Consider the following 12961-nt stretch of genomic DNA (forward strand, 5'->3'; position numbering starts at 1 on the left):
AACATTCAAAGTGGTTGAGAACTTGCAAGTTCTATTCTTTCTCGTTGAGTCATGGGCTGCTAGATTATAGACTTGTTTTTTAATAGAACCAGCAATATTTGAATAGTTCCTATCATTAGTTTCGGTCACTAAGAAAATATATGAGCCTTCTCCAATAGGTTTACTTGGCTTAAAGGCATCTCGGGGATGATCAAGAGGTGGTTGTCCTTGCTATACCACTATTGAGATACTCTATTCACCATCTTCTCTGAGTACGTGTATGCAACGAGTCAATATATGAAAAGATGAGTGAACACTATTGCTCTCTTTTTTTCTTTTTTAATAAAGTAAATTCCATCATTGGCAATGGATGCCCAAAATCTCTTCTAATAGTTGATATTGAAACTTTGGAAAAGTATGTCTGCCATAGCTGAACAAGAATACATTACAGGAAACTAAAACCAAAAAAAATTGATTTTGCCCTCCTAACCATACATATATCTCAGGTCCAAATTAAATGTTGTGTTTAAGATTAGTTATATCTACTACTTAATTGAGGGTGGCTGTTGCCTTTCTTTAAATTTAATCCAAGTTTAGGACCATAGTTATTGGAATACTTATCAACTCCCATTCATAGTTAATTTTCTTCGGTGATATTAAAATTATGTTTGTAAAACATTAGAGACTAAGCATAAAGAAGATGCACAAAACATTTTGATAGGTAAGACATCTATTAATAGAAAAATTGCATTTGGATAACGTTAGGTCCATCGTGCCATCGTAATGCAACAACAGATATCAACAACTAAGTATTCATATCATACGCTCTTGACCACTTGATTCTAAGACAGCAGTGTCTTATCATCAGCCCTTTAATAAGCATCCTCACTAAGTCCATCAAGTGACAACTCCAATCAACAATGGAGAAGGATCTAATTTTCTAGCCTTCATTGTTTCAGTAGAGGAGTAAAGAAATACCACTTAGGCATTCAATAAGGTTGGGAGTTAGAACATCTGATCCAAAAACTTGCCCAAAATTTTGGAAGCACAATACTCTTCTTATAAATTGTAACCCAATTCTCTATCCTTGTTTAGTCATCTTTCTTCCATGAGATTCTACGTGAACAATTGAAATATGTTTAATTTATAATATAAACATTTGCTATACTATTGTCATATAGCTCTAATGCAAAGTGCTATCAAATTTCTAATAAAATTATTAAAAATTAAAAAATAATAATCTAAATTTTATAGATCATATAAAAGATTATTAGAGAAATTGTAAGATTATGAAATTCAATCATACAAAATACATATATAATCATCAAATATAAAATTTCTACGCTATAGATGCATCAATAGGTATTTTAAGAAAATTCTAAGGCCCCAAGGCATCAACTAGAGTTTAAACATTAGAGTTTAATTATATGAAAAAGATAGAAATGATTAGGATTCATAGTAATAGAGATCAAAGAAATTCTAAATCGATGCAGCCTACTCACATACACAATGGAGGAAATCATGATAGTTTGAAAGTAAAGAGTTTCTACTTGCTGCGGATGGTATGATCACTGCTTCATAAAGAAATCCTAATCGGAGGTTTGTGCGATGGGAGTCTATCCCTTTTTTGTAATGGATTGGAGATGGACGCCTACATATATTTTTTTTGATAAATTATGATATTTGTTTGATGCTATTGGATGAGGTTCCAATCCATTAAAAGCCTTGAAAAGTTCGGTGTGGAAGGAATCCTGTAATTTTTTTAATGTTGCATGATGCCTCATACTATTTTCTTCCTTAATTTTTGGTGATTGGATATAGACGTGTATGATTTTTATTTTTGGTGATGAAAGATAGATGCGTCATTTTTTTCATATCCAAATTTTAGGATAAGATGGATGTATCACTTGATAGGAAGTTTGGCATGGATGAAGTTCTAATTTTAGATTTTATTTTTTTGATATTGGATGATATATATATTTTTTTAGCCTTCTTTTTGTTTCTTTGAATTTTAGCGATGTGATAGATCCATCTTCTTTGATAGGAAGTTCGGTATGGATGGAGTCCTAATTTCAAAATTTTTTTAATATTACACAATTTATTTCTTTTTTATTCACCTTCTTTTTACATCCTTGAATTTTAACAATAGGGTGGACCAGCCTTCTTTAATAGGAAATTTTAGAATTTTTTGATATTGCAGAACTCATTTCTCTTTTTTTGGCGATAGTTGATATACTCCTTTTTATTTTTCTTTATTTATAGTGAGAGATAGATGCACACACCTCCTTCCTTCTCTAAAGGAGTCTTAATCCAATAGAAGTCTTGAGATGATGAATTTAGTATAGATGGGAGTCCTAAAATCAAAATTTTTTTTTGTGATATCGGATGGTTCTTTATGTGGATTTTCCTCTTAGTTTTAATTGACAATAGATGATATGTTGGAGTGGATTTTGATTTTTTTTTTGTGATGTTAATTCCTTATTTTGTGGCGATAGTAATAGATCAAAGCCAAATTCCACAAAAGTCTTGGGATAGGAAGTTTGGCGTGGACGATGTCCTAATTTTAGATTTTTTTTTTGATATTACACGACACATTCCTTTTTTTCTTTTTGACGATGGTTGATATGCTCCATTTTATTTTTTTTTTTTTTTTTTTGCGATAGGAGATAGATACACATGCCTCCTTTCCCTTGAGGAGTCTTAATCCAATAGAAATCTTGGTATGAGAAATTTAGCATAGATGGGAGTCTCAAATCAGAATTTAATGTTGGAGTGGGATTCTCCCTTATTTTTTATTTTTTGATGATGGAAATAGATGCACGCATATGGAAGTCTACATAGAATCCAAATTCTATAAAAATCTTAGTGTAGTAAGTTTGGCGTGGATTCGAGTAGACCCAACTTCTTTTATAGAAAGTTTGGCATGGATAGAGTCCTAATTTTAGAATTTTTTTTGATATTATATAATTCTTTTTTTTTTGAGGAGGGGGGCGATAATTGATATGCTCCTTTTTGTTTTCTTTTTTGTGTGATGGGAGATAGATGCACACGCCACTTTTCTTCCCTCAAGGAGTTTTAATCCAATAGAAGTCTTGAGATCAGAAGTTTAGTATAGATGGGAGTTCCAAAATCAGAATCACTTTTATGATATCACACGGTTCTTTATGTGGATTTTTTTTTTATTTTTTATTGGCAATGGATGATATGCTGGAGTGGGATTCTCCTTTAGTTTTTTGGCAATGAGAGATTGATTTTTTTTGCCGAGGTTAGTTCCTTATTGTTTGACAATGAAATTAAATGCATGCATATGGAAGTCTACATAGAGTCCAAATTCTAAAAAAATCTTAAGAGAGGAAGTTTGGCGTGGCTTGGAGTGGACCCAACTTTTTTTATAAGAGGTTTGGTATGGATAGAGTCCTAATTTTAAATTTTTTTTGATATTATACAGCTCATTCTTTTTTTTCGATTATGGTTGATATACTCTTTTTATTTTTTATTTTTTTTTGTGACGAGAGATAGATGCATATGCCTCCTTCTCTCTCTCAAAGAGTCTTGATCCAATAGAAATTTTGAGATGCGAAGTTCAGTATAAATGGGAGTCCCAAAATTAGAATTTTTTGTGATATCACATGGTTCTTTATGTTGATTTTCCTCTTATTTTTTGTTGGTAAAGATGATACGTTGGAGTGGGATTCCCCCCCCCTTTTTTTTTTTTTTTTTTTTTATTGTGATGAGAGATTGATTTTTTTTATGAGGTTAACTCATTTTTTTGACGATGAAATAGATGCATGCATATGAAAGTCTATATGCCTTGATAGAGTCTAAATTCCACACAAGTCTTGAGATAGAAAGTTTGGCATGAATGGAGCCCTAATTCTAATACTTTTTTATATCATACGATTCTTTCCTAATTATTGACTAGATTCTTCATCATTGTGATTAAAGATCTCAATATATGATTACATTCATTTAGAACGCAATGACTGGCCGAAGGATATGCTAATTCACCATGCAAGAAATAATCCATTGTACATTTTTTATAGTCAATCCTGAAGAATCAAACTAAAAAAATAGAATGCTATCAATCGATACAGAGATCAAATCATAGTAAATTTATTTGGAGAAGAAATCATAAAGAAATAATCATATTTTTTTTTGGATAGGTATGAAATTATATTTTTATAGTTGATATTTTTATTTTATATCAATAAAATATAGTATTTCTTATTTATTGACCAACTAAGTAACAATTTTATAAATTTATATCCAGCATTTTATCATTATTATAAAATAAAATATATTTTTTAATATTTTTTAGAAATGTGACTAAATTAATATCGTGAAAAAATTTGTACCCACTATTTATCATAAATACGAAATAAAATATAATTTTTAATATTTTTTTAAAAAATATAATTAAATTAACATCATAAAAAATAAAATTTATGTAGTGTTGTTTTGGCCGCAAGTGGTAACACCTACGGCAACACATGATGCACAGCACAAAGCCAGGAACCAGTACGGCAGTTTTTATCATTAACACGTGACGTGAATCAGTCCTCTGCACCTAAAAGTATGAATGGTAGATTCACACGATCAATTCAATGCTGTAATTTTGGTGACACGCTTTTTTTTTTTCCTCTGCTGCGACGTGAACTCCATCCCTTACATTAGATACTCGTATGCTCCATGTCATTACAGCACATCATTCTCGACAATGCAACGTCACGCTTTAGGAGGATAAGATTTTTCACGACAACTGCCAAAGTCAAGCCAGATTACCTGTGAACATCCACCGATATTACCTTCCCTCTCTTCACAGCAATCCAAAATCTCCTTTAAGATTTTAGCACGGATTTCACCAAGTGGTGGCCGGTGGCGCGTTGAATTAGCTCTCAAAGACAATAATGGTCCTATAAAAAGGTGTCCAGGTTGTATCATTCACACGAAAAAACATGATTGATCTTTTCATTCCAATGCCAACCATTGAATCCCATATCGTACGGTTTCCAAAACCCTCCGAATTCTTCCTTCCATCGTCGGTACAGAAGATAAATATTATGTTTTAAAAATGATGTAAAATACGATCCAACGGTATATGCTACAAAAGAAGACCAATTATTCTTTCACATAAACGATGCAATCTACATCTTATTAAAAAAAAAAAAAATAAAATGTCTAGCCCCAATCTTTGGGTAAACTCCCCACCTGCTCCTCCTTGAAAGTAAAACAAAAAGAAAAAGAAAAAAGAATCATAGCATGTCATGTGGGGAATTGGTATTCCATGTCACACCTCAAATCCAATGAATTGCTCTTACCAAAAAAAAAAAATTCAATGAATTGCACCACTTCCTTCATGCCATGTTACAAGAGGCATCATGACATTACTTTTTTTTTTTTTTTTTTGGTTACAGAGGAGGTGGGGTTGCGGGGGGTGGTGTGTGGGGCGCCACTCCCTCCAAAGGCCAAAGAAAACAAACAGAAAATTAAGAACGAAGGAAAGAAAGACCCCTCATGTCAGCGACGCCCACCGTCCAAACCAGGGGGAAGCACATGTATGAAATTAAACATCCCTTCCAGGGGCATCGCAGCAAGCAAATCTACCTGTTGGTTGGCCTCTCTGAAGGTATGGGTGATCTTGACGAAATCCACCGACTGTGAGCATCGGTTAGTGTCTTCAAGCAGTGGGTAGGAAAATGTTGCTGAGCAAAATCGAGCCCGCAGACCGCAGCATCGGTTGATCCATTTCACGACCGTCAGGGAATCTCCTTCAATCCAAATATGAGTTAATCTTGTACAGCTAATGCTAGCTTTTCTTTTTTTTTTTTTTGCAACAAGAACACTTGTGCGGCAGCATCTTTACCTTTTGACAGGAATCCCTTTATTTTAAGCCTTTTCTCTCTCCTATGGCACGTACATGTTGTTGCTATAGGACTCCAAAGGATGACGGATGTGGCTAAAAGCGGGCATTATCTGCGATTTGGGACATTGAAAGAATCTACAAAAAAAAATTATTATTATCGAAGATGTTCGATAAAATATTTAATAATTAAGTTAATCAGAATTTTAAAAATAGTAGAGAGAACGGAAAAAAAAAAAAGAGAACATGAGGGTGCAGAATGCTCTCCTTCTCTCTCAATTCAATTTTTTATTTTAAAATCTCCTTTGTATCGCTATTACTTGAAGGTTCAGTCCATAAACTGTTAATCAGAAGTTATAAGTTTATCAAGTCTAATTCTTTCAATTATTGGATCATTTTTTGATCATCTACTTGGAGAAAAATCTGTCTGTCAGTCATAAAACTAAGGTTGTTAGTCGTGAATATTGTCACGGGTTTCACTCAGATGGTCATTCAAGCTGCTAATTTGAAATAAGTATAGAGTCGAGATCTTGAGCCTACATTCAACATGGCTTCATCAAGTCACTTTGAATGCTCACTGTTGGATGGATATTTGATCAAGACACCACCTCCTAGGACCTTTTCAATACCATGCGATGCAGCAGGAAGAAAGAAGAAATAAAATAAAAACAATCAAAATATGTGGATCAGCCATAAAAAAGCTCGTCTCTACGGGACATGTAAACTTCACTATGAAAAAAAATTTTACAAGAGAAGACCCCACCCTCAATCCTTGTACACCCAATTCTCTCTCACTAGAAGTTCTTCCTCACAAAAGCTCTCTTCTTGGAGACCCCTGAATCCCAAATATCTGATGTCGCTGTCCAGAAGCCTCGTGCTCTTTCTCTCAGCGACACACTTTTTTTTCTTCTCTCTGCGGGCTCCGTACGGCGCTTCCTGCGGCAAAACAGCAGACCACCACCCTTTGTTTACTGTCACAGCCTTTTATAAGGCTTAAATCCACTTAGATTAGGTTTAAGACTCCTTAATCAACCCAATCAAGTCCCAAGCGTTGGATCAAGATCGGAAGCTATCCACGTCATCTGATCGAGCTTCGGTCTACAGAATAGTATCGTGGACTGTGAGAAATGCTTGAGAAACATCCAGGCAGTCCACAAATCCGCCCATGGACCGCCCGGTCCACAGTCGATCGGGGTACAGGCCCAGGTGCAGCGCCTGGGTGGCCCACGCATGTGGGCCCAGGCCATGCCCGAGCCAGGGGCCTGGGCCCGGACCGCGCCCCACGGGCTCGTGCGTCGGCTGGGCCGCACGTCTGGGCCCCGAGTCCCGTGCGTTGGCCCCGCTTGGGCCGCACCACCGCCGCTCCGCCGACTCACTAGCGGTCCTCCACCGTTTCGAATCTCGTGCCAATTTCAAAAGCTCGTATCTCCTCCATCCGAGCTCCGTTTGGAGTGATCTTGATCTCGTTGAACTCCATTTTTCACCGCGGACCTTGCTGTGGACTCAATATAGACTGAATCTCGAGACGTCAAATCTTAACACTCATCATAGAAATGATTAAATCGATTAGTGGATCACCTTTACAACACAAATAGTTATGAATGATAAACAACTGACAGGGCATGTATGTATCTATATATATATATATATATACACACACACACATGCATGCACTGTGGTTGATGCTAATTAATTAACGTTATTTAAACATTTGCTCATGTGCTGGCCACAAGCCCGCTGATTTGAGCCGATTGGCAGGCAAATGAAGGCCATGTGGTATCTTGCAATAAGCTCTGACTTGGAAAAACTCCAAACAATGACGTTAGAGGTTCTTGTTCGGAGATGGCCATGTTGGCAACCGGTCCATATCTCATGGCTTATTAGATAAACATAGAAGACAAATCCAAAATATATAGAAGCATCTTCTCATTTGGTGGAAACTTCCACCGTAGTTCGAAAAGAACAGAATTTTCACGTGACCCATGATGGTCCAGTGCAAAATACCGTCATGCGATAAGGTTTGATTTTTTCTTTTTTCCAAAAAAAAAAAAATCTGAAGAATAAAGTCTGGAAATATCATTGTAACTCAATTTAGTCTTTTGCCGGTCAACTTGGAAATGTCTTTAGAATTTTATTCCAAATTCTCTTCTTACATGCTTCAAGGAAACAGGTGCCGACCGGTAGACCTAAATTTCATTGATAGGAAAAGAAGTCTTAGGCAGATTAAGCCAATGTTAGCAAAATTGATTCAGAAATGCAACTCGATCAACTCTTTGTGGAATACACCAAGGCCATACACTTAGAATTACATCAATATCTTCCCTTTTTGTGCTTCGTCTCCCGAAGAAATCGATAGCAAATCAAGAATTACTTTGAAAATGATTTACAGGGGTATTTTTTTACCTTCTCGGCATGGTATTTGTTACATTTCGTGCATAATTAGCGCCCGATTCCTTAGTCTAATTGACTTCCTAAATATCCTCTCTAGAGATTAGATTATGAGTCAGAACCAAGCAAATATAAGTGCTTTATTTTATGTTAGAAGTCTGAAATTATCTTTATCATGTAGAAACAGCCAAATTCACAAAGAAAAGGCATAAATAAGATGCTTAAGGATTGAATTATCCTCCTCGATCAACATTACACGTGAAATGCCAACATCAGGAGTTAAATAACTGAAGAGTATTGGATTTTTCACATGCATCCGAGGATATCGCTTTCAATGTCCATCAGTTCGTATACCTAAGAAGTTGAAAGATCAAATCGGACAAATAAGTCTGGGATGGTCCAATTCATAGAAAAGACATGATAAGACATGAAGTTGGGAAACCATTGATAGCCAAATTTCTAACAATTTTCATTTCTACGAGGCTAGCTTAGCTTTACACCATTCCTTTAATTATACACCTCACTACTTTCCAATCCTCTTCAGTTACTTTCATTAATTATAGCTCCTTGCACTAAGCCTTCCAATGCTACGACAGTGCCAAATACAAAAAAGACAAAAATTAAAGTAAAAAAAGGACTCCTAAATTATCTAATCCCGAAGTTATTAATACAAATTTTAACGTCAGCAGCTAATGCTTTGAATCACCCAAAACATTCTCTCTCTCCGTCTCTCTGCATGGCCGCGTTTGTGTGTGTGTGAAAAAGAATCCGCTAGCTGCAGAGCACAGAGAATTAAATCAAGTCTTAATGACTAAACCATCGTTGGATACCCATAGTGGTTTCGGCCAACGGTTTAGGATCATAATAATTAGCTTGGCATAATTTTATTACAACGAATTTGATCTCGACGACCGGGGTGCAGCCAGTCAGAGCCTGCGGATACAAACCTGGTGGCTCTGAAACCGGCTGGCCTTGGAATTCCACGGTTGGTTTCCGGGCCCAGACCCCGGTTTTAGGGTCCAGCCCCCCCCCCCCCCCCCTCTCTCTCTCTCTGACTTCGAATCCAATTGCCCCTTGTCGATAAGTCCAAATTAGAATCTCAGCATATTATTGGACCGGCAAACACTAATCTGTTTGTTTTATTAGCATGTCCCAGTTAATAAAACGATCGAAAGGGAGCACCGCAACCGAAAACCGGTTTTGTGCTGATTGCTGACGCCGTGGTATGGGATTTCCAAGCGACAGAGGTAAAAACCGTGGGACTTCAAAAAAAAATTTGGAAAAAACGCAACTCTTCGAGATCTCTCTTTTGGTTATATATAGCTATGCCACCGCCCGGTACTCTTCGATCAAGTTGTGAAAGGTAGCGTCTTTGGAGAGATATTTGGGTTCTTGTGGAGAAAAGGAGGAGGATTTGGGGAAGAGCTTGAGAGACAGAGAGATTAAGAGGTAGAGGAGATGGCAAGCACTGCTGGTCAAGTAATCAAATGCAAAGGTTTGTAGCCTTCTGGATGAATCCAAACTCATTAATGCTTTTCTTCTTTGGGTCATTCTGGTAATCTATTCTATTAGATAGAATAGGGCATTTTGATTTTTTTTTCTTTAATTTTTTTGGTCTTATAGTTCGTTCCTCTGTTCAACAAAATTTTTCCGAACTCTTTTTTTCTTGTCTTCTATTTAAAAGAAAAACAAAATCAATACTAGTTCTTGTTGATGATCTTTTTTTTTAAAAAAAAAGGGAAAATTTTCTCACTTGGTTCTTGATCACAGATCATATATTGAAACAAGTGATGGGTCTTTTGAAACTGGTTATTGGTTAGCATCTTTGTTTATTCTATGTTATCCATCATTTCTAGTGGCCTAATAGATCTTAAGGCTAGCCCGATGTAAAGTAGGAAAAGAAGTTGGTGATGAACTTTTTGTTTGTCGGAGACAGTAACTTGTTTTCTGATCCATGTCGGGTGTTCGTATATTGTTTGTTTTTGGATGCAGCGGCGGTCGCGTGGGAGGCCGGGAAGCCTCTGGTGATCGAGGAGGTGGAGGTGGCGCCGCCGCAGGCGATGGAGGTTCGGGTGAAGATCCTTTATACTTCCCTCTGCCACACTGATGTCTACTTCTGGGAAGCCAAGGTATTCTATTGGTGTTATAGGAAACAAACTAGATTTCTTTTTTTCAATTTTCTTTTTATAGCTGATGTCCACATCATCATTATTAGATGATCTATGTTTGTGTATGCTGTCTTGTTTGTATCATTAAAATGGTGTTGATGTTCAATTTTTACAGGGCCAGACTCCAGTGTTTCCTCGGATCTTTGGCCATGAGGCTGGAGGGTAGGACTTCCATAACCTTAACCATATCAAATGTCACTATCATCTTTTCTTTTGGATTTGCTTGCTATAAATTTCTTAAGAATTTGAAGTTTGAGATTATTATGGTGATTTTGGTTGGCAGTTACTTTTACTAGATGCTTAACAATGTTAAAACCATTTTCTATTTGACATGGTTTGAAAAGATACATGGTCAAAAACAGTATAAATGTGATTCATATTTTTCCCCGAGATAGTTCTCTTGTCTGTTGACTTTAAATACATGACATCTTTGCCTTGTTGGTGTTGTCAAAAGTTGACTTTGAATAATTGAGTAATTCCATGTTTAGATCCACTATTTCTCAGAGAAAATTCTGTGTTTACTGAAAACTTTGACAAGTAAATTCTTTTCATTTTGCAAAACCCCTCTCTAATTTTTTCTAGAAGAATACTTTATCGAATTTTATAGTCAAGATATATACTGAGGTTTTTAATTAAAAGAATTATTATTTGATGCCCTTAGGATTGTGGAGAGTGTTGGGGAGGGTGTGACTGACTTGCACCAGGAGACCATGTCCTCCCTGTATTCACTGGAGAATGCAAAGAGTGTGCTCATTGTAAGTCCGAGGAGAGCAACATGTGTGATCTCCTCAGGATCAACACTGACCGTGGAGTGATGATCAATGATGGGAAAACAAGGTTCAGTATCAATGGAAAGCCCATTTACCATTTCGTAGGAACCTCCACTTTCAGCGAGTACACCGTCATTCATGTTGGCTGTCTTGCCAAGATCAACCCCTCGGCTCCCCTCGACAAAGTTTGTGTTCTTAGCTGTGGCATTTCAACAGGTGAGACACCGAGGCCATTGTCTGCATAAGATTTAAAGGTTTAGATGTAGTGAGAGTGCTAATTATCTTTTAAATTGCTGTTGGATAGGGTTTGGTGCCACTGTTAATGTTGCAAAACCACCGAAGGGATCGACGGTGGCTATTTTTGGATTGGGGGCTGTAGGCCTTGCAGTGAGTATCTTTCTTGTATCATTTCTATCTAGTTCAGCAAGTTGTGGTTGGCTTGCCCCTTGTAGCAACCATACCCCACATTGGAAACTTTACAAAAACCCAAACCAGCACCAGCATCCTGAGCACTCTATTGCTGCTCTTTTGAAAACATCTGATTTGCTGCACCCGCAACTGTAGCCGCTGCTGCACCTGATTCTGCTGAGGTCTAGCCTTCTACATCTTGCTTCTGTAGATGTGTTAATATTGGTTTTGGTTAATTGATTCTATCTGTTTATGATCAGGCTGCTGAAGGGGCCAGAGTTTCTGGGGCCTCAAGGATCATTGGTGTTGACCTGAACCCCAACAGGTTTGAGGAAGGTAAAGCAACTATTCCTCTCAATCAGTGAAACCATATTACTGCATCAATTGAACTAGTCCGGCTAATTTAAGCATATCTATTCCTGAGTACTCCTTTTATGTGGTTCCTCATGTGGTAGCTGGAAATTTCTCTAGGGTGATGTACCTGCTTTGTAAATTCTATGGAACTCAAAACTTTTCCTGCTTCTTGCTTTCTTTCTTCAGGTGTTTTTTTTTTTTTTTTAATGCTTCTGCCACTCCTCCCGCTCTTTTTCTTGCACTTCCTTTCTTACTTAAAATGTTGATTTTAACGTTTTATGTGGGCATTTGATCGATATGGTTGTTTTAAAATACGGTACTAAGTCTCATTTTCTTTTTGGTGCCAGCAAAAAAGTTTGGTTGCACAGAGTTTGTGAATCCATTGGACCATAAGAAACCAGTCCAAGAGGTTTGTTTCTGGACATGATGATACTTTTTGTGTGCTGATATAGGACTTCTTTCATTCCATGACACCTGCTATATTGTAGTAGTTAAATTATATTATTTGGAAACATTTCAGCTGGTTATGATGTCTCAAGAGCAATGTACGTGATATTAAGTAGAAAGATTGAATATTTTTCAGGTGCTTGCTGAAATGACTAATGGTGGAGTCGATCGAAGCGTTGAATGCACCGGCAACATTAAAGCCATGATCTCTGCATTTGAATGTGTTCATGATGTAATTTCTTGCTTCCTTTACGAACTTGCAATAGAAACTATATGCTCTATTAATTTAGGCTTGTATAAGATGGTAATCTGAAAGTGTTGTCTGGCCTCAGGGTTGGGGTGTTGCTGTACTGGTCGGGGTGCCTCACAAAGATGCCGAGTTCAAAACCCACCCTATGAACTTCCTCAATGAAAGGACTCTCAAGGGAACCTTCTTTGGGAACTATAAACCGCGCTCTGACCTTCCTTCAGTCGTTGAGAAGTACATGAACAAGGTGAACAGCCTATTCTAATTTGTCTTTGCTTAATTAAAGTGATTAGGTTCTTCCAAATCATTTTTTTTTAAAAAAATCTCTTGCTTAATGCGT

The 12961-nt window shown here is 36.9% G+C and overlaps 1 protein-coding gene across 1 annotated transcript; it reads left to right on the forward strand.

Annotated features, from left to right (window-relative positions):
• Positions 1 to 9486: 9486 nt before the first annotated feature.
• Positions 9487 to 12868, forward strand: LOC105036492 (alcohol dehydrogenase 1; the record flags this gene model as incomplete). The annotated part of the gene is given in 10 exon segments (XM_073243309.1): positions 9487 to 9722; positions 10220 to 10356; positions 10511 to 10557; positions 11057 to 11091; positions 11094 to 11381; positions 11470 to 11552; positions 11834 to 11909; positions 12275 to 12336; positions 12511 to 12606; positions 12707 to 12868. Coding segments are annotated over 10 exon segments (1023 nt in total), but the record flags the coding sequence as incomplete, so codon positions are not given.
• Positions 12869 to 12961: the final 93 nt, after the last annotated feature.

The sequence above is a fragment of the Elaeis guineensis genome, chromosome 9 (genome assembly GCF_000442705.2).
Source record: "Elaeis guineensis isolate ETL-2024a chromosome 9, EG11, whole genome shotgun sequence".
In the NCBI taxonomy this organism is placed as follows: domain Eukaryota; kingdom Viridiplantae; phylum Streptophyta; class Magnoliopsida; order Arecales; family Arecaceae; genus Elaeis; species Elaeis guineensis.